The sequence below is a fragment of the Pipra filicauda genome, unplaced genomic scaffold (genome assembly GCF_003945595.2).
Source record: "Pipra filicauda isolate LSUMZ 115617 unplaced genomic scaffold, ASM394559v2 scaffold133_size2016399_pilon, whole genome shotgun sequence".
Classification (NCBI taxonomy): domain Eukaryota; kingdom Metazoa; phylum Chordata; class Aves; order Passeriformes; family Pipridae; genus Pipra; species Pipra filicauda.
The window spans coordinates 1,973,655-2,001,438 of record NW_024103807.1 but is presented as its reverse complement, the minus strand read 5'-3'; the positions used below and the strand labels follow the sequence as shown (position 1 = coordinate 2,001,438).

The 27,784-nt window shown below is 48.5% G+C and overlaps 1 protein-coding gene across 9 annotated transcripts; it reads left to right on the top strand.

The window, feature by feature from the left end:
- Positions 1–25,744, top strand: CREB3L1 (cAMP responsive element binding protein 3 like 1). Of its 9 annotated transcripts, none has more exons than XM_027719581.2 (12): positions 1–136; positions 6,509–6,737; positions 11,444–11,604; positions 13,280–13,358; positions 14,254–14,414; positions 15,055–15,204; positions 15,981–16,039; positions 17,904–17,972; positions 20,269–20,368; positions 24,368–24,488; positions 24,935–25,181; positions 25,586–25,744. In XM_027719581.2, the coding sequence occupies exons 2-12, from the start codon at positions 6,545–6,547 to the stop codon at positions 25,620–25,622; spliced, it is 1,377 nt and encodes a 458-aa protein (XP_027575382.1). In that variant the 5' UTR covers positions 1–136; positions 6,509–6,544; the 3' UTR covers positions 25,623–25,744. The 9 variants fall into 9 exon arrangements, with proteins under 9 accessions (XP_027575382.1, XP_027575381.1, XP_027575383.1 ...); XM_027719580.2 differs by having other exon boundaries at positions 1–176; XM_027719578.2 differs by lacking the exon at positions 1–136 and adding an exon at positions 183–348.
- Positions 25,745–27,784: the final 2,040 nt, after the last annotated feature.

Genomic DNA, 27,784 nt, shown 5'->3' with positions numbered 1-27,784 from the left:
CGGGCCGGACCGCCCGGCCCGTGAGGGGCTGCGGCACCCGGGCCCTGCGCGCCGCGCCCCCAGTCGCCCTCCCCTGATTGTGCCTTGAGCCGCCGTCGGTCCCTCCTATGTCCTGTGGCGCCTAGCGCTGGAAATTGTAAATCCAGGACCTTGGCACGGATGCGCGGTGGAAGGAGGTTTCCACAGCGAGTTGTGCCTGAGCCTTGCAGAGACGAGAGGAGACTCCGGGGAGAGCTTATCGCTCTCTACAACTACCTGAAAAGGGGTTGTAGCTGGGTGGGGGTTGGCCTCTTCTCCCGAGCAACTAGTGAGAGAACGAGAGGACATAGTCTTAAGCTGCAGGTTTAGGTTGGACATTAGAAAGACTTTCTTCAGAGTAGGAGTGATTAGACATTGGAATGGACTGCCCAGGGAGGTGGTGATTACATGTGCACACATGATGGTGTTTGGTCATAGGTTGGACTAATGATCTCGGAGGTCGTTTCCAACCTAACCGATTCTGTGACTCTGATTCTACAGACAGCAGCAAATTCTGGGCCGGGTTCTAGATCAGGTTCAGTTTGGTCCACCATGCAGTTCAAGGTTGTGATGCTGAAAGTAATCACAGGTGACTTGGGCATTGCCACAGTCTCTGGGAAAGACTGAGAGGTGCTGCTGGTCCAAGTGCTGTCCTGCTGCTGGAGGGAAATGGCAATGGCACCCAAAGACAGTTTGGCCTTTGGTGCTTCAGCCATGGCACACAGAGAAGCAGGAATAGCAAGGGGGTAGCAGGGCAATGACAAGTTGTCCAAGCAGATCAGGGATCTGGGCAGACGAGGCATGAAGGAGCAGGGAGCACTGGTACATGAGGGGAGAGAGCAAGAGCAATACAGGTCAGAATAGAGGGGTACCAGAGGGGTCCGAGAGAGCCAAGAGGTGGTTGGATGATCACTTGAGCCCCTCAGGGTGCACATGCACCAACTGGAGTGTGTGGAGAAGTGTTCACAGCATCTGTCCATCCTGCCTGAATCTTGTTAACATTGTTGAGAACTTCACTTTCATAAGGTCTAAAATTCTCTGCATTTTAAAGAGAGCAGAAGGACTGTCTGGAGTGTATGGGCTCTTCTTTCCTGGAATGTAAAGAAAACCTCAGCTCTGCAGCTGGAGTGCAGGGGGCTTCATTCCTTAGTGAAAGCAGAGAAGGGAAATGCAGATGTCACAGCTGGGACAGGAGATTTATCTTGGCAAGCAAAGAGGAAAAATACTTTCAAAAAGAAAAGAGAAAACTCAGAAGAATCCACTCCCCATCTTCACTGCCTGCCAGCACGAGCAGAACCTCCAACCTGCAAAGGCCCTTCGTCTCCTGGGCCTGGGCTGCCGCCCAGCTGGATTAGCCCCTCGCTGCTTTCTCTTTGGAGTGAGACCATTGTGATGGGACCAGAAAGGCTGTGAGAGCCAGGTTGATCCTGAAGAGAGGCTGTCTCCAAACAACTCAGCTGGAGGTGGGAAAGGAAAAGTCACAGTCAAAGGATGGAAGCATGAAAAGGAAAAGGAGGGACAGAGGCAGCCAGGATAACTACAGAGAACTGGATCCAGGGAGAGGAAATCATCCCCTCCTCATCCATGCAGAGTGCCCCTGGGCTACAGGAGTGACACCTTAAGGCATTCCATGCACGCCCAGGCAGGGGAGAAGGCTTAGTGCCTCAGTCTCTGCTTGGGGCCTCCAGAGGTCTAACACCAGCTCTGGGTGGGGAGAAACATACAGCTTGCATTTGGATGTCTGAATGCCTTACATTAGCTCCCCAGATAACTGTTGTACAACAGGAAAGGGTGTTCAAATGAGAAGTGCACGCACGCACATACAGTGTGCTATTTAGACAACCCTAAACATGAGGTCAGGATGAAAACATGTGGTGGAAATATGTTTGGAAGAGTCAGTGCCTATGTTGATCGCCCGGAGTGGGAGGGAGCAGAAGCCAGCAGCTGACAGATTCTCACTCTCTCCCCATAGCTGAGATGGCCTCAGCTTGAGCAGATTCTCCTGTGGCACCAGAACAGCTTAAGGCTCTCTGTTGGGCCTAGAGATGTGATGGTCATTGCCTCTCCATACCTGTGCACACTGGCTAATCCTCTTTGGGCACTGCCTCCCCATCCTCCTAGAACTGAGCGGGGGGGACGGGCAGCTAGAAATCAGGCTTGGATCAGGAAATCCAGCACATCCTCGCCATTGCATTTCTGTCCCTTGGCTGCCCCCTCCCTGACCGCTCACTGGTAATACAGCTTTGGAAACATATCCCGTGCTATTTCTTGGCTTTGGAGCATAGTTAGAAGGAGAAGGAAGGAGGGTGTGAAAGGGAGGGGGAGATAACAGGAGAGAATAATGCAAAACGAGACTATGCTGTGAGCTTCGTATCCCATCTGGAAGCTGTTTTCCCCCAGTACACTGCACACCCACTCCCTCTGGGCTAGGATGGTAAGGGTCAAGTTTCCCAGTTGACTGGTCCTCTTTACTAAAGCCGGGCCCATCTGCATGAAATCTACCCGAGATGATCTCAATAGAGTTGCAGAGTCCTTCATTGTCACAAATGCCTTGACCAGCCTTCCGAGGAGTGGGTGCTGGCTGGAAGGCACTCTCAAAGAATTTAGGTCTTGAAGAGGCTGTGAGAGGATGAGCCTGCTCTGCTCCTGTATGTCTGTCTATCCCACCTTCCTTCACATCTGAGTTTTGGGGACTCTTTCTTGGACCTTCCCTGGTCTGCTGAGATCATTGTTGCCATTGTGTCAGCAAAAGTCTCCCCAAAGCCTGGCATGGTTGTGTCATTTTGTGGCAGCACATGAAGGCCTTTAGCTGTGCTGGCCCCACTCTGGATGGGAAGAGAGCACTGGTGGCCACCCAGCACCTTCTTTGGCATGTGACCTTCCAGCCAGGATAAAGCTGCTATCCATCTGGTCAGGTGATAAACCTGCTTCTGTATATCGCTCAGAAGCTCATGCTCTGCCATGATCTGCACAGCTGTGAGACACCACACCCTGGGACGTGCAGTTTCCTGAAGCCTTCTTTCTCACACATGCAAAGGAAGAGTATGGCTGAAGCCTCTGAGTTTTGCCAGATAAGTGCAGCTCCCAAAATGAGGCTTGGTGGGACAGAGTTTGCCTGTTCTGGGTTAGCAGGCTCAATTAGCAGGTGAGCTAATTAGCAGTGGCTTTGATGGCATCTATCCAAAATAAACTCTGGGCTGCTCTTCACTGTGCCCATCACAGTTGAATCTGGACAAGAGGACTCTTTTTCCTCTTACCACGTGGTTGTGTGCACAGGTGTCTTATATTAATAAGAAATCTAAAATTAACAATACCTGTTGGATTCAGGAGAGAATGGAGCCAACCCAGAGACCCAGCAGTCTTCCTGGGATGTGGTGACAGCTTCCTGCTGGTCCTGTAGTTTCCATCGTGGATATAGCCAGCTACAAAGCCATGTCATTATATTTGTTTGCTTTACCCTTCCTGCTTATGCTTTCCTCTGCTTCTTGCCACCTTCTTTGAGTAAAATAGCAATCTTCAGCTCTGTGTCAGCTATAGGTGCTCTTGCTCCTCGAAGGTGTCGGATCCTTGGTGCCCCCTTTGATAACAACCATAGTTATTCCCAATCTCATAGGCTATCATCCTTCTCTCCACCGTCTGTGTTTAGAGATGTTGGATTCGTATATGTATGAGTGATGAGAACTGAAATGGGACTGCTTTGGTGAGAAAGCTTTGCCAGTATTTAATTGTGATGGAGGATATGACCCAGGAGCCCAGAGAGGGGTAGGTGCCCCAACATTTCTGGATGCCCAGGGAAGCTGCAAGTTTCATTCTTTGCTTATCACCTATGTTTGCCCTGTCCTGTGCAGTAGGTCTCTGTCTCTTGGGAGAGAATGGTCTCTTGGGGACCTAACTCCCATGTCTCTTGGAGAACAATGTTGCCTTCATCCTTGCTTCCAAGCAGTGAGGTCCTCCAACAAACCTGTTTTTTTGTTTAGGAATATAGCCAGAGGCACATCTCTGCCTCTTCCCTCCAGGTAGGTTTGTCCTACAATGGAAAGATTGTTGACTGACCGAGAAAGATCGTTTTTCTAAGTGTGGGTGGGATGCCACTAAAAGATAATCTGTGGAGCTACTGCATAAATGCATTCTCTTGTCTCTCTTTACTCCCACCTTTGCCTTTGTTAATGCACAGTCGTGAAAGAAATTTGAAGCACGTGGCAGAGTTGCAGATAGCTCTCCCCACAGCTGTCCATCCAGCTCTGCTTCTCCTCCAGGGCTACACAGTGGTTCTAGTTTTGATGGTCACAACAGTATATAGGATTTGAATGCCTCTTGTTTTATCCTGGCTCTGCTATGCTGTGGTGTGCCAGCACTCTGAATCCCTTCACTTCTCTGTGGTTATATTCTCGCCCTTACCGTAAGGCTACCGTGTTCATATCCTGTATTTGCTTGTGTTGTTTAGAGAACACAAGACAAAGAACAGCTGTTACATGAACAGGCGCTCTCTGAGGTTAATACTCAGGACTCCAAAGTCTTTATCCCTCTATGCTGTAGGATAGGACAAAACCTGTTTTTCTAGTGGTTTTTAGATAACTGTCTAACTCAGTTTCATCTGCTGACTCAGGTCCCTCTGAAGAAGTTATGTTCTGCACGGATGGAAGGTGTTTTCCGTCACTTGATTTAAGTGCAGAAATGCTTCTAGGCAACTTGGAAATGGATGGGTAGATTTTACCAAGCTACCCCGCTAACTCGCGTCTGCTATGGGAACAAGTGGAGAAAACTTCAGCCCAGACATCCAGGGAGGGCCTCAACACTGGGATTTAGCATGAGCATGCCTTTTCTGCCTTACTTTCATGTGCAGTGTCTGCCCTTCAGGGAAGCCTCGGATGGTGGTGTGTTGGGCTGTCACTCCAGGCAGTCAGAGGACAAGTGGGAAGGAAGCAAAGGGAGAGAAACCTCGTGTCAGGCAGAATGCTCGTGGGAGGGACTCCACCCCCACTTCCAGCATGCTCTGTGAGCATCTGAGGTTTTAAATCGAGCAGGTGAGGGATGATGTTAGAGGGTAAAAGCATGTTCAAGATTGCTGCAGCTCACCATCTCCCTCCCCACTTGCTGGAAGCATGGGTCTGTTCAGCTAAAGCCTACTTCACTCCCCAGCCCTCTGACAGCCAGTGGAATGTTGACAGAGCTACTGTGCTCTGGTAAAACAAATACACGTTCCTGTAGGAGCAGGAACCTACAGGCTCCGGCATCCGGGGTCCTCTGGCCACCGCCTCCCTCAGTCCTGACACTGATGAAAGAAAGGACTGAATGCATCCCATGCTTCTCTAGGAGCCAGGCTCCTTCCTGAGCTCAGCTCTCACACTGGAATTCACTGGCATTCATGTCTCCACTCTAGGATCTGTATGCTCTCTCCCACTCTCATCCATACCCTGTTGCTCTTGGTATTTCAATATACTGCTTTCAATGCTTTTCTGCCCACCCAGATGCTTTTCCAGGCAGGGGGTGGGGGGACAGACCCAGTCCGACTCTGCTGAGCTCTCTCCAGTTCATTTAAGTTACACAGTTCCGTCTGTGTAATACAGTCACTTGAATCTATCTGTCTTTTCTTTCCTCTCCCTGAGCCAGAAGCCTCAATCTGCCAACAAATGGGATAATTTTTCAGCTGGTGTTTGGCAGCCATCATTTTTCTCCCTGCCCAACCCATACTTTGTTGTAGCAAATGGAAAAGTTAGTGATTTGACTTCTGAAAAGGAGGATGTGCCTCAAAGGAAGCAGGTTCACTGTAGTATCAGGAGCCCAGCTCTGCAGCAGAACTGGCCAGATTTACTAACTGTTACTGGAATGATTAGTGGAATGATTGTTTGTTGTTAACAGCCCATCTGTAGTGTTTAAACTTCATCGGGGAGCCGAATTTCACAGGCATTATCTGGCTGGAGTACAACCTCATATGGTCCACAGAGGGGCTGTTAAATCCCAGAGGAAATTAAATACAACAGGGGGCCTTCCTGTTATGTTGATTCAACCGATTTTTTTTTCTCTGATAGAAATCAGCAGCTGGGTTGGTGTTCTCTGGGCCATCAGTGTGCCTATTGCCGCTGGCAGAGAACATGAGAAAGTGTCACCAAGGACAGGCACTGAAGACCATGATTTTCTGCCACACTTGCACTTTGTCATCACAGGAATTTCTTGCCTTGTGCTCTATTCAGTTTGTTGTCACAGCAAGGTGCTAGGAAGATGCAGATAGGTACTCACAGAGAAAGGGGGAGATGAGAGAATTATAGAAGTTTCAGTAGTGTTTGTGGCATAGATAAACAAGCAGTGATATACAGCACCACGTCCCTTTCTTAAAGGTGTTTTTGTCAACCTGAGGCAGGCAAGGAATAGGAACTGCTTTTTCCCATCCAAAAAGTGTTGTCACTAAGGTTTGGCTCTCAGTGCAGAGGAAGGCTCTCAGATCCCCCTTGGAGTTGACACTAACGCTCTCTCTCCCTTTGTCTTTTCTCAGCATTTCTCAGAGAACCTGGATCACTTCTCTGACAACATGGAGGATTTCTCCAATGATCTGTTCAGCAGTTTCTTCGATGACCCAGTACTGGCTGAGAAGAACCCACTGCTGGACATGGACCTGGATCCACCCACTCCAGGCATCCAGGCAGAGCACAGCTATTCCCTCAGTGGAGACTCTGCTCCCCAGAGCCCCCTTGTGCCTGTCAAGGCTGAAGATAATACTAATGGTGAGCATGAGATATGCACACTGCACAACTTTGGGCACATCTGTTAGCAGAGGCTCTGGCTGTCTTCCATGTGTAAGGACAAACTGGCTATTCCTTGGTCTTGCACGTGGCTAATCCGGGGAAGAATGTGATCTGCAGTTGTCAAATACAGCCTATGTTTTTTCCTTCCATTTGTGCTTTGACAGTCACATTGCTCCTTTGCCGGGCTTACTGTTATTTATGAGGATGATAATTGGCTGTGGTTCGGTGTGCTGCCAGCTTCTGACAAGCAATAGACAATGTCTTTTTAGGATCCTGCAAACTTGGGTGTGGATGCCCTAGATCCAGCTCCATTTTGGCATGAGGCAGCAGGGTTTTGGCTTGAACATAGGAAGCATGAGTGCTGGTACATGTGGAAGGCTAAGTGGCTTCTTTACTGGCAGATTTTTTAGCAGGAGACGGAGAGGGACAGTAATTTCAAGACTTATTTTTAAAACAATTCATTTCAGCATAATTTATGATGGCTGGATATTTTTAGAGCCGTCCTTGCAGAGAGTCCTGTAATTTGTGGGACTGTGTGGGTGTCCCAACAGCTGATGGACACCACGCTGCCTGAAAAAGCAGTGGCATAGGCTCAGTATACACAGAAGAAAGCCATTCCTTTGAGCAAGAGTGAGACCTGGGACAGAGGCTTCCCTCTAATGGCCAGCAATGATCCCAGCTCTCTGGTACAAATGTCAAGGCAGGAGAAGAGGAGGCCGGCCTCCACTGCCTCTTTGGTCCCTTCAAAGGACACAACTATCTGCCATGTTCCTTAGGGGCAACTCAGAAAGGTGCTGGGAGAGAGGCTTATGGCAGGCCAAGCAGCTCTGCCTTAGTATCAAAAAAGCTTTCCACTTACATTTCTTCTTCCTTAGCTTTAACTCCAGTACAGTCTTGGAGGGGGCAACTAAAAAAAAACCAAACCAGCACGAACAAATAAACGCATCTTTATTTTGTCCCTGAAAATGAATAGGAGGAGAAGAGACTTGGGAATGACAGTAGGAAAAAGGATGATTTTGTAGAAAGCTCTGAAAATTAAGACTGCCTACATGAAGCTACCTCAGGGACTCCTCTCTGAGACACTTATTACCACTTCTGCTCCTCTCCTCTGTGTTTGGACATGCCCCTCCTTCAGCTGCTGTGTCTCAAAGGCAAGACTATGACTCTTGTGAATGGAGCGTGACACTGATACCCTTGGGCAGAGGCCAGCACAGAGTGTACAGCACTCAACTCAGGAGAGCTTGAGATGCACCTGGCACTTGCTCTCTTGAGAGTGCAGATCAGCTTTATACAGGAAGTAAGGCCTAACATTAATATGGCAGGTATAGGAGTATCTGTGCACCCAATCCTGCAGCTTGATAATTCAGCTCATCTTTCCAGGGCTTTCTTGGCTCATAATTGGATGTGAGTCATATTCTAGTGAAGCCCTGAGTCAGATCCAGTATTTACAACACTGTGCAGTCCTTTTGGCACGGTTCCATCCGGTCTCAGTCCTTTTAGACATTCATTTAAAATTAATTGTCCAGGAATGGCTTTTCTTTGACATTAAGCAAGCTCTGCTTGGTCTGCAGAGCTCCTCAGGAATGCCCTTGCTCTGTCTAGGCTTGGAGCTGGCTGAGGCTTGCTATTAATCAGCTTTCTCCCAGCTTTTCTGCAGATCTCCAAAACTTTTCCAAATCCTACCCCTTCCCATATGGTTCCCACAAACACAGGTCAGCTAGAGCAAGCCACTGGGTGCATTGTGACCCTGCTTATCAGCAGAGTCTGCTTTCCAGATGGTTTGTGCATACGGACTGGCTTCTTCAGTTGTCAGTACCAGCCCTCAGTTTTGCAGGGTGTGATTTGATGCCAGGAGCAGGGGGAACCAGGGTTGTGCAGAACAGCGGGTGGTGGACCAGCCTCAGGCTAGTGCCAGCCCTCCTGTTCAAGTCCTGCTTCCTCATTGCTCTTTGCCTCACCTCCTCAACCCGGAGCAGCTACAGATACCTCTCAGCTGTATTTCTTCCTAATACGTACAGAGTATCTAGAGTAGAGGGGGAGCTTCCTGGGATGCCTCATCCACCAGCATATAGTGAAATCTGCAGTGGTTACAGACTGGCCAGGCCTCTGAAACATCCTCTCAGGCAGCAGAACACACATGTGTCCGCACGAGATGCCTCCTCCTCAATCCTTTATTGACCCTCTGATGGCCTATGTGTTTCTGATTCTGTAACCAAATCACTCCCCAGATAAATCTTAGAGGGTGGGAAAGAGAACAGGGTCAGAATGTAGACAGGAAATGGGAGGACAGCACATACTTATTTGGGTGTCTGTTCCTTAGCCTGTCTGGACTGACAGCACTGGGGGGGCTGCTCTCTCACTGAGTCAAGTCTCGCTGGGGAGAGCTCTTGGTGGTCTGCTCTCCCTTGCTTCAGCAGCAGCTCCCACAGAGGGTGCCCCACACTTCTGAGAAAAAGAGGAATGCAGAGCTTTGCAACAGAAAGGGAAGATGAGGAAGAGGAGGCTTCAAATCATAGTAAGGCAAAATGTTCCCATACTGGGCATAGTGAAACCATAGAAAAATTTAAATGGGGGAAGCTGTGGATGCTTCATTGCCTTTCAGAGCAGTAAGATTAAGTCAGACAACCATCTGTCAGGACTGACACAGATGTGGTTGAACTTGCCTAGAGCAGTGGGATAGACTGGAAGATCTCTCAAGGTCCTTTATCTCTGTGACAGGCAGAAGTCAGTCCACGTTTTATGGACACAAACACTCATGGCTGTGTACCACCTTGCCTCCTTCCATCAGAAAGGGTCTGTCTGCATACCAGAGGTATGCAGGGGGGGTTGTCTGCATACCAGGAGACTTTGGTACCAGCTGCAGGTTTGGTGTCCTTTGCAGGACAGAGAAAACACAGTCCACTCTGTGTCTGCTCAGAAGCCTCTCCATTGTTATGCCTGTGCAGTGCAGCTCTGCCTGAGACGCTGCCTGATGACATTGGCCCTGCTGCATTGTGGGAAGCTCTAGGAAGTGATCTAGCAGCACTGAGAGCAGCACTCACAGCTAATACACACACAGAGCAGCCACAGGAGCTGTGTCTGTGCTTGAAGATGTCCAGTCACAGAGGCAGCTGGAAGGAACGAGCATGTGCTAAAGATACTTGTCTAGGCAGAAAATAAGAGGTGCTAGACCAAAGACAGGAAGATAACATATTCCATTGGCAAGGACAGCACTGTGTTAACTGATATAATCCTTGCCCAGGCTTTAACACCACTCTGTCCAAGCAAAAGCCAGAGGCAGGATTCTGCCCTGGCGTCTCCAAGAGGCAACAGAAGCTGAGTTGTTAAGGTACCTTTAAGTTTAGATCAGATGGCAGCTCCACATAAACAGCTGTTTGCTTATACTCCTTGTGCAGGCTTTTCTGGACCTGAGAAGGACCTTTTTTCCCCTCTCCTCTTGCCAGGACATCTTCTGCACTGCGGCCTGCACTGAAGAGCTGCTGTGTGCAGCAGATAGCTAGGCAACATCCCTGGGTCTGACTGAGGCTACTGAATGCAGAGAGCAGTGCAAGAGGGGTCAGAGAGTGAGTTGGACTATGGCCTCATGTGGAGGCAACTGGGGCACTATCTGGTGACATGCTTAGCAATAGTTTGTCCTGTGTCAAGCCAAATGTGTTTCTGGTTGTCAGATAAAAAGGGAAAGGGAAGGCATGAGGATTAAGAAGGAGGGTGCAGGCTGTAGGCCAGCCAGGAGTAGCTTTTTGGCAGGCTGAAGTGTTTGAAGAGCAAAGACCAAAACTTCAGAGCAGAGTCCAGGCAGCTTTCCTGCCTAGCACTCTTTTTTCCCATCTGAGCTGCAGTTTATCCAATGCTGCATGAATCCCAGTTCCTGTGATCTCTAATTCCAGTGACAAGCCAGGCTCACGTCTCAAATGTGCACAGGACAGAGCAGGCAGGGAGCAAGTTCTCTTCAGACACTTCATTTCCCTCACTGCTGCTTCTTGCCCCTGCTAGCAATGGCAGCACGGCACAGCTGCAGGCAGCAGTTCTGCTGAGCAGTGCAGGGTGAGGGAGAGAGTCTCAGAGGTGAGACTGAGGGGACCAGCTGTGGAAGCAGCCTCACAAGCAGGTGCCACATTGGGCTTCCTTCCACAGAAATGGACCTTCCTCCTTTCTGTCAGGCAAAAAAGCCCATCATCCAGATGATGGCACAACATCATCTGGAGGCCAAAGTAGCACTGTCAGCCTTTTACTGTCATCATGCTTGCCCTCTCACCAGCTTTCTAGCACAGAGATGGTGCTATTCTTGGTAACACACCTGGCAGCTCTGTGATGCTGGCCATGCTGCCTCAGGAGCAACAGCCCAGCATCCTCCTCTCACTGAGCCCTAAATATAAATAAGCTCCAGAGGATGAGACATAGACATTACTGGGGGAAGAAACCCTGCAGCTGTCCTCCAGAGCTCGGGCTGCACAGTCAGAGCACAGCAGAGATACAATTCCTCTAGCTCTGTCCTGCCTGCTCCCCACATGCTGGGGGTTCACTCCCTTTTTCACTCTGTGTTGTGGGCCTGCACATGCTTGTGTGATTACAGTGCTAAACTTGGAAAGACAGCCTCCTCAGTCAGGGGGAAGCTGTCTGCATGGCTTTTATTTTCCTTGCCCTGTTCTTGCTAGAGTTTGACTCTCACGTTGTGCATGTTTCAGAGCTGGAGAATGGAGTGTGGTCGCTGGGGCCCAAGCTCTGCTCCATCATGGTGAAACAGGAACAGAACCTGGCTCTAGACCTGCCTGAGTCCCAGCTAGCTGCCAGCTCCATACCAGTGCTGAACCTCAACCCTCTGCAGAGACTGCCAGTCCCCGAGGAGGTGAGCCCATCTAAGATCCATTGGGAACCTGGGCTCTCACACAGCGGCACCCTTGGTGATGCAGACTCAGCCATGTGACTGCAGGGTCCTGCAAGGTGATTTAGCTGCTGGACAGAGAGGAGAAGGTGATACAAAGCCCAGATACTGCATTATTTGTCATTCTCCTCTTGAAATGGCAGTCAGAGGAGCAGCATTCCTGATGTTGGCTGGAACTGTTCTTGATTTCTGCAGTGAAGCTAGAAGACAGCTTATCCTTCCAGAGAAAGTGGTGAAAGGAGGATTTTCTCCAGCACAGGAGGCTTTGCAATCTTGGTTAAATATAAGCCCAGTTCCTTGGCACAAAAGCCAAAGGCTTTAAGCTTGCACCTGATGGAGATCTGTCCCCTCCAATCTGCCAGTATTTCTATAGCCACTCTTGGCTTATTTTCATTTTTCAGAAAACAGTGTAAAGTAGTGTGGTGCCAGTGACCCCACTATTCCTGAGTATAGACCCCTCCTCTGCCGCTCTCTTTTGGACTTGTCACTTGGCCTCTCACTTTTCATAACTGCTCACTAGAAGTGGAGGTTCCACTCCAGGTCCTGCTTACTTTTTTCCTATGAAGCAGCAGGAATTATTATTTCTATGAAACAAGGGGCCAACTCTTTTTGTCATATCCAGGTTTTTAAGAAATCTGTTTGTCTGAAGGAGGTACAGTTATGCCACTGGCATCTAGGTGTAAGTCAAGGGCTCAGTTTGGCTGGCCTTGAGTCCAACTGTGTTCATGAGAAGGTCTGATCAGTCTCACACAGACCTTGCCTATCCTGAAGCAGCTCAGTAGATAACAGTAGAGCATCTCTGGGGTTCACTTCATTTTTTCACTCATGCTGATCATCTTCCCATTTAAGCAGCCATCCAAAACAAATGTTTTTTTCCAGCCAAAACTGTGCACAAACTTCCTCTATTATTTACACAGCTTGAACTTGCTGTGCCCTCAAAGCTCTTCTGTGTGCTTAGCAGCCATTCCATGGTCTTCTCTCAGCTGTGTTTACAGTCTGGAGGAGTTTGAAATGTGTCTGTTTAGTGTAAAAACTCCAACCTATGGTGGGCAGGGGGCTGGCAAGCAAAGGAGCTGAAGGGCAGCATAACCCAGATGGGAATAAATCTACTCTTTATTCAGCTCTCAGTCCCCTCCGATTGGAAACAGTTGACCAGTGGCCTTGGGGAAAATCATGTGAGCAGGACAGGATGGTTGTTCTGTTTCTGTTCTGTATAACCTCTATATTCCCATTTATAATAAAGGCAGATCAAAGAGGGACTTTGCATGGTAACACATGGGTTGGTTTAAATTACACTGTCTGGGTCTATCAAAATAATTGCCAAGGATAAAAGTCATCTCCCTTTTGGAGGTACTCAGCTCAGTGCATTGCTTGGCAGCACAAGCATCTGCCTCTGCCTTTTCCTCTGCAAACATATTTGCACTCTGTGTGCCCAGCAACTGAGACTTCAGAGGCTTATGTTTGAACTCTTGGTTTCCTTTATGTGTGGTGAGAGGCTGCTTTGGAGCAGAGCTGTGAGGTGGGGCAAGATGGGCAGCAGGGGAGCAGTGACTGTGAACAGAACTGGTGGGAGCCTTTTGGGCAGGGGAGGTGAGGTGTTTGGCAGTGCCCAAAAGCTCTTTCTGCTTCTTTTCCACAGATTCCCATAGAAATTACTCCAGCACCTGTGATCAAAGCTGAACCCAAAGAGGTGAACCAGTTTCTAAATGTTCCTACAGGTAAGAAGATAGAATTTCCTGGTCAACTATATTACTCAGATATGGATGGTTATTATATTGGGAGAAAAGACAACACCGGAGCCATGCATGCAGGTCAGAGCCATGCATACAAGGTAGCGTTGGGGCACAGAATAATAGAGGAGTGAGCATTGCACTGTTCCAATGCAGATCGGTGTCTGGACCAGCAGCCACACACAGAAATTGTTCAGATAGGGACTCCCAGGCAAAACAGGCTACTTCAGAGTTGGAAATATGCAAGAGTGCCTTTAAAATCCTCAGAGAGACCGTAGAGTTATCCAAAAATAACCATCTGAAAGTCAGGAAATTCAGGATCCAGTTTAATTTGAAAGAAACCCAAGCATCTGAAAATCTGCCGATGCACAAATGAAAGCACTATAGGAACTCCCACTACTGCAGAAAGACATTCCTTAGGCATATTCCCACTTCCATGAAGGCCCCCAGGGCTCTCCAGTACAAAGTGGGGACAGTTTTCAAGTGCTTGGAAATTAACTGAGTGACCGGAGCCCCTTTGGATCAAGTGTGCTGTCAAGTGTGTGAGCCCAGCAGTGCTTTGGAAGAGCTTTTCTCTCACAGAGCTTCCTGTACTTGTGAACATCAGGGGCTTTGTACTTCATTTTGGTTGAACTGGAGTACCTTATTGTTTTGTAAATACCTTCAGTGTCTCGGCAAAGCCCCTACCAGCACTCCTGCAGTTCCTAGTTTAGCACATTTGAAGTCAGTCTCACTTCTCTCTTGGGCAGTGCTCAGTCCATCCTGATTCTCAGACCCACCCCATCTTGGGAAACTCATCACCCTCTCCTTTCTTCTACCCTCTCCTATGCCTCTACCAACAGGCTGACATGAGAGCCATTGACTTGACCTCCTTATTTCTCAGTAGATGACCTGGTGCAGATGCCTCCAACTCCACCCAGCAGCCATGGCAGTGACAGCGATGGATCTCAGAGCCCTCGGTCCCTGCCTCCCTCCAGCCCAGCCCGGCCTGCTGCTCGCTCTTCTACTGCCATCTCCTCCTCACCTCTCCTCACAGCACCACACGTAAGGAGGCAGCAGGACATCGCTGGGACACAGGGCTCCTTGGTGCTCAGAGGGATTTGGAGGCTTTCCAAGGCTCACGTAGGGGATCCTGCTCTTGTTATGGTCTCCAAGCTGCAATGCTCTGGCAAAGCAATGTGATGTCTTAGCACGGGGATGTGGGGACAGGATGGTGAGGAGTGAGGAGAGGCACAATGAGTCTTGCATAATACCTACCATCAGCTACCTTGTTTTAGCAGGTACTGTCTTTCACCCCCGACTTGGGAAGTGGCCTATGCACAGGAGGACTTTCTGAGGAGGTTAATGGGAGAGAAAGGAATTATTGAGAATTCCCATAACCAGACCATTTTATCCATTGCCCAAAAGTTCTTTGGCAGGGTCCTGCAGTAGAATTGTGTAGCCAGCCTCACCACGAAAGAGCAGATCCCCTCCCAAGTAAAAGAGGAAAAGAGCTGCTGAGCTGTGCCCCCGTGATCAGGTTGAGAGCAGAAAAAAGCACTGTCCTGCACCTATTTAGTATCAGCAGGAAGCAGTGTATTCCATTCTGATGTATACAGCCTCTGGATGCTCTGCAAGGCTTTAAAGAGGATCATTGGGATAGAACTCCTTGCTGGCACTGATGGATGCTCTGTGTGTGTTTCAGAAGTTACAAGGAACCTCTGGCCCGCTGCTCTTGACTGAAGAGGAGAAGCGCACCTTGATTGCCGAGGGTTACCCCATTCCTACCAAGCTGCCCCTCACCAAAGCAGAGGAGAAAGCACTGAAGAGAGTCAGGAGGAAAATCAAGAACAAGGTGACTGCAAAAAATGTAATCATGCAGTTCCCATGATTCCAGAGCATCCTCAGCTGACCAGTGCTATAGTTACCCTCACCTCCTCACAGAAAAGGTGGGATCCTGCCTTTGGTACATTAGCACGAGCCTCCCAACCCACAAAAATGGTGCCAGGGGTCATCTCTGCATGCTTGCTCTGCATACAGCCATATCCGGGAAGTATGGCTTCCAGCCCAGCTCCTGGGAATGTGTGGCCTTCATAGGGCCCACAGGCCAAGGCATCACAGATCAGACTAACTGGCCTGGTCAGTTCCCTTGCTGGTGGAGGCAGGGAAACCAGAGCCATTGCATGATGCAGGACGGGTGATGCATAGAGCTCATGAGCCAGGCAGAGGCTGTGAGACTTTATACTGTATAGGAAAGCATCCTGTGGGAGAAATGGTGAGAGCCTGAATTAATCACCAGGTGACTCATAAGTGATCTGGGGCAGAATCAGCCCAGATGGCCACAGCACATACCCATGTGAGTCAGAGGAGTTCAAAGCAACCCTAAAGATGCTTTCGGCAGTGAGGGACATACTGCAACAAATGGTTGTGGCCTACAGGCCAAGAAAGGCTGCATACCTACAGCATCCATCCCTCCCAGTTTTGGCCTGGAGACCAGTAGGAATGACAGACTGGAAGGCGACTTCCCCATTAGAGTGCTGTGTGTGCAGGGAACAGACAAGATGCATGAGCCACAAAATGTCCAGACGTTTATGATGTTGATTCCTCTCTGATGGCTTGCCTCCCTCCCAGATCTCTGCTCAGGAGAGTCGCAGGAAGAAGAAAGAGTATGTGGAGTGTCTAGAGAAAAAGTAAGTTTCTTCTTCTCAGTCTTATCTTTAAAAAAAAGGAATCCTGTCCATGCACAGTCTTCCTTTCTAGTGTTTTGTGAATTGCTAAGAAAGTATGATTTCTTGCAAGGCTGGCTGCACAGGAGTTTGGTTTGGGATCCTGCCCCTATTCCCCTCCTTCCTAGAAGCCTTCTTGTGGGATAAAGATTGCTCAAGAAATTTTATGTTTCCAACTGCTTAGTTTGGCTGGTCCCCTCCAAAACACAGGCCATTTTGGCTGCCAACAAGGTGGGATTTTGGGTAAGAGTCCTGTTTCCCCACTAGAAGTTGGTTCTGGTTTTTTTGTCCCACAAGCAGTGGGCTCTCTGAGAGTGCTATCCATGGCTTTTCCCCCTCTCTTCCCATGAAGGCGGACACACAAGCACTTGACAGCAAGAAAAACCTTGCACTACAGTTATTCCCCACACTCCCTCCCCTTCCACTCTCTGCATTAGCTTTGGTTTTCTCCTTGCAACCCTGAGGTCCTGCATGAATAGCAGGCAAAAGCTTATGGTGACATCACATAACACTGACAGGGTAGAAAATAACTTCTGTACTAGCAACCCCAATGGGCATTCCCATAATGGGCAAAGAAGAATGCTAGGATCCAGGAGCAAATTCATCTTTCTGCATAAATACTATCTTCTTCTCAGTTCCTAACACCATCTGAGATCAGCAAATGGAAAAAAACAACCCCCAAACCCAACCTTAATTAACTCTTCTTCCTGATGCTACCTGTTTATCTTCTCTAGTTGCACAGAAATGCTGAATTAAAACAGATGACTTGAGGCACCTTCAGGTTCTCATGGAGCATCTCAGTGTGCATGTGTGTGTCCAGGCATCAGAGCACATAATCTCCAGCTAGTGTCCCACATTGACACCCAGATCCTTCACCCAGATCCTTCAAGCTGGAGCTGGGGAGTTGGCTGGCCTTGCTTAAGGGACAGGTCCAGGGCGTTTGGTGCTGGGGCCTGTTTCCCAGCTGTGGCCGTGCGTGGTGCCTGTATGTACTCGGCAGTTTGTTATGCTGGAGCATTGCTATGACAGATGGCTTTCAAACAATGCCAGGTTTAAATGTGAACCAAAAGCAGCATTCAGTGATTTTTTTTAATGGAACATGTCTTTGGTCAGTTTGGCTTTCTGTAAAAGCTGGTTAGTCAGAACCTATAATTGGGCTCTTCACCATTCAGTTTGACACTTTTGCTGCAAGCCCAATTTTTGCACGGAACGCCTAGTTCAGAGGCTGTCCTGGAAGCCTCCGTCAGGATCAGGCTGTGTCCCTGGCCTGCCTTCCTCCGGGCGTGGAGGCATTCCCCTTCCCTTGTCCCAGCTGCAGCCCAACCACTGCAGTTGGGAAGCCGTAGGAGGGAGCCTGCAGGTTCTCTGCTGCCCTCAAGTGTCTGCAGTCGTAACTGGCCCAGCGTTTGCACGGAGCAGCCTGGATTTCACAGCCAGGGTGCACAGCCAGGGCAGGTTCTCAGTCTGAGTGGGAGAGGTTTTACTTTGTCCTCCTCATTTTTCATGCTCCTTAGGGGGGTTTGGAAGTGATGGAAATGTCTGCGTAACTTTGGGTCTATCCTGACTTGATCTGCCTGTAACCAAATGTTACTGTCTCTCCCAAACCTCGGGAAACCCTGAACTGTCACACTTAATTGTTCACCTGCAGTCTCATCCCTGCTCCATCAGGGCTGGCAGCAACATTGGGCCAGTAACATTTGACTCCAGGACCATATCTGCAGGTGATGGATGAGGCTACTGAGCCTCCAGACCCCAAGAGAGGCAAGCACTACATTCTTTATCTGTCTGGCCTTTGTAACTAACTGGCTTATGGGTTTTATTCCCATAGGGTCGAGACATACACAACAGAAAACAATGAACTCTGGAAAAAAGTGGAGACCTTAGAAAACGCAAACAGGTAAGAGGGGCTAGACCTGACCCTCCGTGGGTAGGGCAGGGTGAGCAGGAAGGGAAGTTAGGGAGTGCTGGGGCAGAGGGCTGAGAAGAGAAAGGCAGGCTGTCCCAGCTCCTGGTGGATGGGTGCTGCTCAGCAAGGCACTGGTTTTCAGCCTGTGACAGCAATGAGGCAGCTGGGTTTGGTTAGCAAGCCTGGAATGTTTGTGTTGGGATGACCAGGCCACGCCACAGCAAGGGGAGGGAGGGAAGGCGTTTCCCATATCCCTTATATTTTCCTCCTTCTCCTTGCAGCCCTTTGGGCTCATGCTGCCTTCCACATTGCCCTCCAGGTCTCTGGCTGTCTCCACTACAGATGTATCAAGGGAGGCCTCTCACACCAGCCTCTCAGACCCATTGTTTCTGCTTTTGGGCACTTTGGAGGAATACAAGGGCCTGGACATATTGTGGCTGTTTCAGGTTTCTCTTGAGAAAGCTGAACAGACTTGGTGAATACAGGGAAAGGCTCTTCCTCTAATAAAGATAGCTCCAACCAAATCTAGGGTAATTCCTTGTGCATATGGTGTTCCAGCCATTTCTTAGCCTCTTCTGGGCAAAACAAGCCCAGAGAATCTCCCTCACTGCTGCTGCTGCTGCTGCTGCTCCCCTGAAAGGAGCAAGCTGCTCCCACAGCCCCAAAGGTCCCTCACCCAAAGCTCTGGTGAGCACCTGTGCTTCAAATATGCAGAGCTGGCCAACTGATCACCAGGGGAATTTGCTTCCTTGGAAGCAAATATGAAGACTCCCATCCCTGCAGTGCGGATGGGCAGCAGGAGCTGGAGAAGGGACCAAATCTGCTCGCGCTTACTGGGTGCAGCAGGTGTGAGCAAGGGCAGGGTCAAGTGCAGGGCTGGTGAAGGGGATGCTCATTTTTGTAGCCCCATTTATATCAGCTCGAATTGAAGAGGAGAACCACAGCCAGAGAGTCAGTTCCTCACCCACTCCTCTGCTGCCATTACAGCTCATGGAGAACTCCTAGAGGCTCATGGAGAACTCCTAGAGGCTCTACCGCATTCCTTCCTCCCATCCATGACATGAGTGCTGTGGCATTGGCTTCCAGGCCAGCCACTGGTGCCAGGACTGGGGGCTGTCAGGTGTGGTCTGGCAAAGGTGTGCAAGAGCCAGAGGTCTCCCATCTGCCAGAGATACAGCTGCCCAGCTGCTCTCATGCATGAGGCACAGCTTGCCCCCTGGCCTCTCTGGGAGTGTGGGCAGCCCTGCTGCTGAAAAAACATTAGCCCCACCCTGAAAAATCAGGAGATTGGCGTAAAAAACGGGAGATATTTTTTTTCAAAATACACATTGTGTTCTTTCTAATTGGATTTGGTTTTTGAGCACTGCCAGTGGGACACTGTGTGCTTCTCTCCACGTGTACAAGTAGCTGAAGAGGATTTGGAAAGAGATAAAGCTGGGATTCTCCTGCAATCACCTGGCCCTAGGACCTGGCATTTCATAAAAGTTCAAACATACTTGTGTAAAACAATCAGTGCTCCCCAGGGAAACTCAGCGGTAGTCTGCATTTCAGTAATTTGCAGCTGTTGGGAACTGTGTGCTTTGTAGTCTCCCTCATTCCAGATTCCTTCACCAGCTCAATGAAGGGTTCAGTACCTCTTGGTAACACTTACCACTGTTTTGTGTTTATGTGTGTGGATGCCCATGAACAGTTAAATGGGGCAGAGAGACCTTAGCACATGTTCCAACCAGGGCAGCCAGAGAATGATTAATTGCTGAACTCAAGATTTGGCTTTGCCCATATTCCTCTGCAGAGTTTGCCAAGACTGAATAAATTGGAGAGGATCACAACTGTTTCTTATTTCTCTCTCTACCTCATGCTTTGGAGCTTCAGAGTGTGTCAGTGAGTGAAGTGGGAGCAGACAAGTCTGTGCTAAAGGCCTGAGCTGTCTACAAAGCTCAGTCACCATCCCAGAGCTTGGTTTTCATGGTACCCTGGCTCTCCACTGCTCTGGGAGTTGACAGGCTGGGCTTAGAGGCAGCCAGGAGTCCTAAATGAATGAGACATTCACAGCAGTGGGTAGGTGCAGTGAAGGTGGTGGTGGATCTGCTGGTGAGATCTTTTTCTGTCTCTCACTTCCCAAGTCTGTTTGTTCAGAGAACTTGGGCAAGATACAGCAAAGGGGAGATACTTGTTTTCAGAAGGAGGAAAAATCAAGATAAAATATGAAGAGAGTAGTGATAGTCTTGCCTCGCTTACTGGCTGCTGCCTCTTATCAAGTTTTGATATGCGTTGTTTCCTATCACAGGACTCTGCTCCAGCAGTTACAGAAGCTGCAGGCTCTGGTAGCTGGGAAAGTCTCCAGACCTTATAAAATGGCTTCCACACAGACCGGGACCTGTCTAATGGTATAAGCTTCATTTCCATATTCCTTATTGGCCATGCTTCTCCAGACAGCTTTGTAGATTGCCTCTGCCCTCTTCCCTGCTGCCCTGCTGTGTTGCCAGTTACATCTGCTCTCTCCTTTTGTATTATAATCACCAGAGCTGGGCCCTGGGTCATACATACATTGGTATTGTCAGTTGTTTATGCAGAAACATTAGAATAATTCCTGCATTTTCACTGTCTTGTTCTTTGGGCAAAATGGCACTTTGTTTGCCTTTCATTAGCTATCAGCCATTCAGAAAAAATCTTCAATGAGCTTCCATCGTAGTGGGTAGAGTTTTCTTTTGCTGAGTTAATGTTTAACTCAGCAAGGTGGACAAACAGTCCAAGTATTCATCCCAGTGGGCATTACCTTGTGTTTATTAGCAAGAAATGGCATGTTCTTGCTATGCCTGCACATCAGGCTTTGCTAAATCCAGCTGGAATTCTCTTTGTTTGCCCTTTTGACTAACCAAAATTAATCAGGATTGTCTGTTATTTTGGTAATCCCTGTTTACCTCTCATTTCTCCTAGTGGAGGATCATGGTTAAATAATATTGGCTTCACTGAGGAGTTTTAGGACATGCCACTGTGTAGCCATAGAGTCAACTGCTTATTCTTCATCTCAGTTTTGGCTGGGGGAAAGTTTCTGATCCATGGTAAAAATATAACCTTCACCCTTGTGATGTCTTTGCAGGATTGTCGTAGTAGCTGGTCATGACAAATTTGTCAGAGTTAGTTATCTTTATCTGGTAATCACTTTTGTACTGCTAACAGTCACAAAAAGCAGACAGACGGTGAGAAGCTTGCCCCATTTTCTCAGTATCCTCAGTGTCCTGAGGGTTTGTTTCTTGCTCTTGGTTCAGTTTCCATAGTTCCAGAGCCCCTGCTCTATAATTTCCAGCACTTTCAAAATCTGCTCAAGCTTTTGGTACTCTTTGCTGCCCCCATGTCAGACCAGATTTTAATGACTGTCTTTTCTTTTTGCTGCTCTATGTCTTCATTCTCGAGTTCTTTCCAGATTCTGAGGTGTGACCTACCTGAGCCCAGTGGCTTATTGCTCCTTAATGCAGCATCTCATCAGAATATCCCTGGCTGCAGCAAATCTTCAATGCTACTACCTGGAATAAGCAAGTCCAGAAGAGGTGCCAGATATCCCCTGTGCTACAGACTGATAAAATAGCTAATTTAGCGTCCCAACGTCTTATCTCTCCTTGCTGCTCCCTTCATTCCAGGCATCCCAGCCCACACACCAACTCTCTCAGGCTTCCTAGCTTCCAAGCATTTCAAGAATTTGTAATTTGCTTTTCTATCTTTGGCCAGTTCCTCTCTTAAGCCTCCTAGTTCCCATTTTCCATTTTCAAATACAGCACTTTTTATCACAAAAGATATGTAGAATCATCATGCCTTGCAGCACAGGAGTGGAGCAGACTACCCTTCTTCTTTAGCTCTGTGTCATTCCTGCTGGATATTTGTACAGCCAGTTCTTGAAGGCCTCCAGTGGTGAGCAGTACTCAGCCTCCCAGGGCAAACCATTTCAGTGCTATGTTATCTTTTCCAGATAAAGCTTTCTTGCTATTTCATCTCAATCTCCCTTGCAATAGCTTAAGGCTATTAGAACTTCTGCCCAAGCAAGATCTGTTTACTCCCCCTTTGTGCATCTGCATTTTACATATTGGAAAACTCTTGTTTTCAAGCAACTCCCTTCAGTCTGCTCTGCTAAATCACTATGATTTCTTCAGTCTTTCCTTGTAGGCTGAATTACTGAATCACTGCTTGTTCCCAGAGCTCTATTCCAGACTTTCTTCAGTGCATCTTTTTGGAAGTATGGGGCCCAAAGCTGGACACAGTGTTCCACCTGAAGGCCAGTACAGATCCAGCCAGAAAGCCTATTCATTCTGCTTGGGCTGCGATTTGCCTTTTGCAAAGTGACACCGATTTGGGCCTGTCTTGTGCTCCTTTTTAACTCCCAGATCTTCTTCTCTAGAACATCTGAAACATGTAGTCACTGATGTGTTTCCTCTGTTAATCAGTCCTGCCACCTTGGAGGTTTCAGCAGGTCTCCACATTTGTCTGTATAGATCTTCCCACTGTTCTCTTGGACCGCTTCTTCCCATGATCAAGATCATTCTGAATTTGAATACTGACCAAAAGCCAGTCTGCTTGTAGTCTCTCCCATCTGCAGATTTCATACAGTCCATCATTCAAGTAAAGCTTAAAAATGCTGAATCTTGCCAGATCCATAACAGATCTCTCTGCTACTCCATCTGCTACTTCCTCACAGTTTGACAGTGAACCATTTGATAAATACACTCTCAGTATGTCTTTTTTTGATTAGTTTTTCCTCCACTTTTCCAACTGGTTTTGAAGGAGTTTTCTCTAGCTTGATTTCCCTCACTTTTAAGAGGTCGAGTAATGAGATGGTCAAAAGCTGTGAGATGAATTGTACTCAGAGTCAAAACACAAGTCATTGTTATGAAGTGTTGTAGAGTTTGAACTATAACTGAATCAGAGCATCAGAGTTAACCTGAAACAAAACAGAGCAAAAACAATGCTGTTTTGCAAAGCCCCAGTTGAAAGCCATGTTAAAGCAAGATGTTAAGTATACTGCTCTTTCCCAGCCCAAAAACCTGTTTTGTTTTAGGAGGGAAGAACAGACTTCACAGGGCTGGCTCCCTTTTCTGCAAGTTGTGTGTTTGGCTGTGATAATTCCAAGCAACATTTACTCATAATTTATTTTTTCCTCTGTTTTTGTGGAATAAGGATTCTAAATGCCTTGTGTGCCTGATATGACGTACTTAGACAGCATCTGTGCTGTCCATGTTTAATGTCCTTCCTTAAAACCAGCCATGAAGAGTCTGGACAATTAAAAACCCTCTTTACATAGCACAGTATCCTCGTGTTATTATTCTATCTTCCCTATCTCCTGGAATCCACTGGTGGTCAAAATTACCTTGATGTACCAGCTTCTGTGCATTAATTAGGCACAGCTATTCTGAAATAGGTGAACTTCTGAAAAGCAGTCAAGCAATTGCTGGCTGTGCCCACAGGTGTCCCCCCAGGTCAAACTTAGCTAGTTTATACGTAGGTAGTAGAAATCACCAACAGATGCATCGCCTCTTTGGCTGCTAAGTCTGAGTACTGAGCTGGCGGCATGGGTGTTCAGGTAACAAGCATTTGGCTCTGTACTATTTCCCCTATGTCCCTTCTTGCTCTTTACTGACAGTTCCCTAAGCTCTATAGAGGCTCTTAAAATCAGCACTGGCATCTCACTCTGAAGCTTTGCAGTTACAACAGAATTTCCAGACAGGTCCAGACCTACCTGAGGGGCATTTCCAGGGAGATTTCATATGCCTTTCTCCTGTTGAGCTAGTAGCTCTGACTGGTGTGCCTGACAGCAGAACGTCTTGCACACGTGGTCCTGCATACCTACATGTCAAGCATAAATTTAACCCTTTCATTGGACTCAGCATCTTTACTATCAGGTATTAGGCAACTGTAATTCTGCTGTCATTTCTGTCCTCGCATGGATAGTAGCTTCACCTTGCTATGTCCTGTGGTACCTCACAGATTTCTCCCAGTGAGCTTGTTTTTTTTACAGCCCACAATAGCTCCTGCTGAGCTAACGGTCAGGTTCCCTTTGGTCAAGGCAGAGTTCGTCCCTTCTGTTGAGTCTCATTCTTTCTCAGCTTGTTTCTCAGCTACGCCTTCCACTATCTCTTCTCAACTGGACGGACAAGTTCTCACTATTGAACCAGAAATACTCCAAATAAAACAACAAGAGGAAGTTTCTGGCTTCCCTTCTTAGATCTGAGGCAGAGATTAGAACAGCAAGTCCCTTCCCATCCTGGGGGACCACAGGTACCCAATTGTCAGCCTGATCAGATCTTCTTACACAGCCTCATGTTTGTGTGCTGTGGAGGGGAATGGTTCTTCATGGCATTTCTTCAGCGGCACTGACTCTGTGCTGATCTCCTCTCTAGGTGCTGGCACTCTGCTTCGTTCTGATCCTGGGATCCCTGATGCCCTGTCTCCCTGAGTTCTCCTCAGCATCACAGACAGTGAAAGCAACACCAGCACCAGACATTTACACAACTAGTAAGAGTGAGTCTAATGTGGTTCCTCCATTTGAACTTGTCAAACCATTTCTGGCTCTGCTCTCAACAGTCCCTGCTCAGGCATAGCATCCTCCCCTCTGTGCCTATCCCATATGCTGGGGCTGTGGTGAGGGAAGATTCCTAATCTGTCAGTGGTAAAAACTCTGTTGGGGCCTGTTGTCATTCCATGCTAACTGCTGTCCTAAAACATGGCAAGTGTCAAAGGAAGGAATATGAGGGAAGAGTCCCAGGGCAGACTGGTTGTCTTCTGAAGAGGCTATGTGTCCAGGGGTCTGTCTTCATTTGCCTCCTGAAGCTGGGGGGGAGGAGGGTATCCTGCAAAGTTACACATGGACAAGGCTGGCTGAGCATGTGCTGAAACCACTGTCATGACCCATACCCATTGCAAGAGACCTTATCCTCATTGTTAACCAATGCTCTCCTTTTTTCCAGTTCAGTCACGGAGCCTTCTTTTCTATGATGAGGGTGCTGGCTCCTTAGAAGAGAGCTATAGCTCCTTCCTAACCATGGACCATCCTGAGGGGTGGGAGACTGAAAAAAGGCAATCTGAGGAGGGAAGGCCTCATCTGGCCAGGACACATGAGACAGCCAAATATCTGAGCAAAACCCAGCTGGAGGGTCCCGACCAGAACCAAACTGACACAACTCTCACCCACCTCAAAGAGCAATTCCATGAGAGGTAAGCACATGGGGCCACCTTCTGAGCCCAAAATACAGCGTGGACAGCGTGCTATGGGAGTAAGCAGCAGGCATGTCTGTCCCCTCTGCTGCAAGCTAAGGACAGCTGAGCCACCTGGGGCAGGCAATCAGCTAAGAGCAGTGGCTGAAGGAGGCCTGGCAGAGAGCATAAGAACAAGTTTATTTTCTAGAGCAAAAGTCTGAGACTTTATAAAGCAGCGTCCCACTAGCATAGAGCTGCAGAGGGCTGGATGACTCAGGTGGTCCCAGGTTTGCATTCCATTCAGTGACCTGGTGAAGGAGTTCATCCCGATCAGAGCAAACTAGTTGGGCACACAGAAAGGTGAATTTGGATAGGAGGCTGCAATGAACCTTGACTGATGCTTTGTCTTTTCTTTCCCTCAGGGAGACAAGCTCCAGTGAGACAACTGAATTCTTGTAGCAGCTGCTGGACCTCAAGGCCTCATTTGTCAGATTGCAGGATTCCCTCCTCACCAAGCAACTGAGGGGACTTGGCAGGAGAGGACACTGCATTCAGACACTAGTAAACTGGCCTTGGGTTCAGCTCCTCCCCTTCCCCATTCTTCCCATTAGTAATGATCTCTCTAAGGGGAGTCACAGGACTGCCAGAACCAGCAATAGATCTCTGGAGAAGCCCTGGACACCCTCTTCTCCTGGCCTTACCTCCTGCTTAAGTGAGCACTACCCTATGGATGTGGGCTCACCTTGAAGTGGAGGGAGATCAGAGGAAGCCCCCAAACTACTCAGCTCACTCCCCAAAGCCTCCAGACCCAGGGGGCTGTCCCCAGCTCTGTACCCCTTGGCTACATCAGATGCACCTGAAGGAGAGAGAGAAGAGAGTGTTGGATTTACTGTCCTGCCTGGGAGACTTAGGAGTGGGTGATGCTGGTGCTGGAGAGATGGCTCTGGAGAGTTTGAGCTCATTCCTTGCCCTCCATCAGTTAGTATATTTCTCCTTCCATTGAGAGAAAACCTAGTTCTTCCTTGCTCTAGTTTTCTCTTGATGGACATGCCTACGTAATTTCAACGCCAAATATCTGCAAAAATCTGCACACAAACGGAGTGGGGAAGACAGATCCCAGATAGATAAATCACCATAAAAATTAGCCAGCAGCTTCTAGACAACCAGAGCTCTGAAATAGATAACAATTTTCCCCCACAACCCACTTCTCCCCACCCTCAGCACCCCTGCTTTGGCAGGAGTGGTATTTCTCCATCTGTTCCCAGCTTGGGCCCTACAGTGCAGTGCTAACCAGGTCAGTGGTCTTCTCGCTTTCCATTCTGGAGGCATTTCCTTTGAGAGTGAGTGAAACACATTCCTACAATCTGACCCCCGTCCCAGCTCTCCATCCCCAATTCGGCCTCATGACAAATGGGGTCTTTCTAGGAACCACCAAGGAAGGCTCTGAAACCCATTGGAGGTCTGTCAGATTAGCCATCGTTCCCCTCACATCCTCCGTGTGCACACAACACATAGTGTTGTGAAAACCACTGAGGACATACTGGCATTTCTTGAGACAGGTACATCTGTCAGGAAAGGGGTGGCATGTTGGAATTGGCCGGGGTAACGAAAGACAGTCTTAGACCTCTTCCTTCTAAGTACTGACACCAAAGGTAGCAAATGCTTGCCATACCATCCCTCAGGCCAGACTTGCCAATTTTGGTGTTGAAGTGACCTCATCTCAAGCCTGTGCCATCCTTTTTAGCACCCAGACACTCATTTCCGATCCTTCTCCCTCCCCATCAAAAGCCCTGTAGAAAGGCTTAAGTGTCTCCTCGCTCCATTCCCTCAGCTGCCATTTGATGAAAGGACAACGTGGGACATGAGTGTTGGAGATCTGCGATGTGGCAGGTTGCCCCACATGTTTTAACACGGGAGTCCCTGCGCACTCTGTCAGGTCTCACAGCAGGTTCCTCTTCCACTTGCTTCTCATCAAGCACCCTGGACTCACTCTGCACTGCCCCAGCCTCTCCTCTTCGTCCAGTCTGGGAGTGGAGAAGGCCCCCTGGAGAGGAAGGATGGGATGGCTCTTGCTCAATGAATAGGAGAAGCGAGGGAAGGGCCCTCGTATCCTTCTTTTCTACCTTTTGAAAATTGGTTTTGCCCCCAAAGCCATTTAGGAAAAATTTGGACACAGCTAGCTGCAGCCATACCTGCGTGGCCAGTGGGGGTGAGGAAGAAGGTGGCTTTCAGCATAGCTCTTCTCAAGGTCACCAGATACCACTGCATTTCCCAACCTCCACCTCCACCCCAGCACAGAGAACCACTGCCGGGTCCAAGCACGCCTTCCTCCACCCCAGCACTTCCACTGAGCATGTCCCCATGCCTCTCACTCCCACCGTTGTACAGAGACCAAGAGCAGAACTCGTTTGTACATAATGAACCTTATTTTGTATTATTGCCGATCCCTTAAGATATTGTATTTTGGAGACTCTCAGATCCTATTTTCAGTATTGTATTTTATTAAGAATTAGTGCGGGCTTGGCATCTATCAACTTCTTGTAGCAGCTCACTTTCCACTTATACTCCAGCAGCTGCCTCTTCTCTCCTCTTTGGTTGTTTTTTTTTTTTTGGTTGGTTGG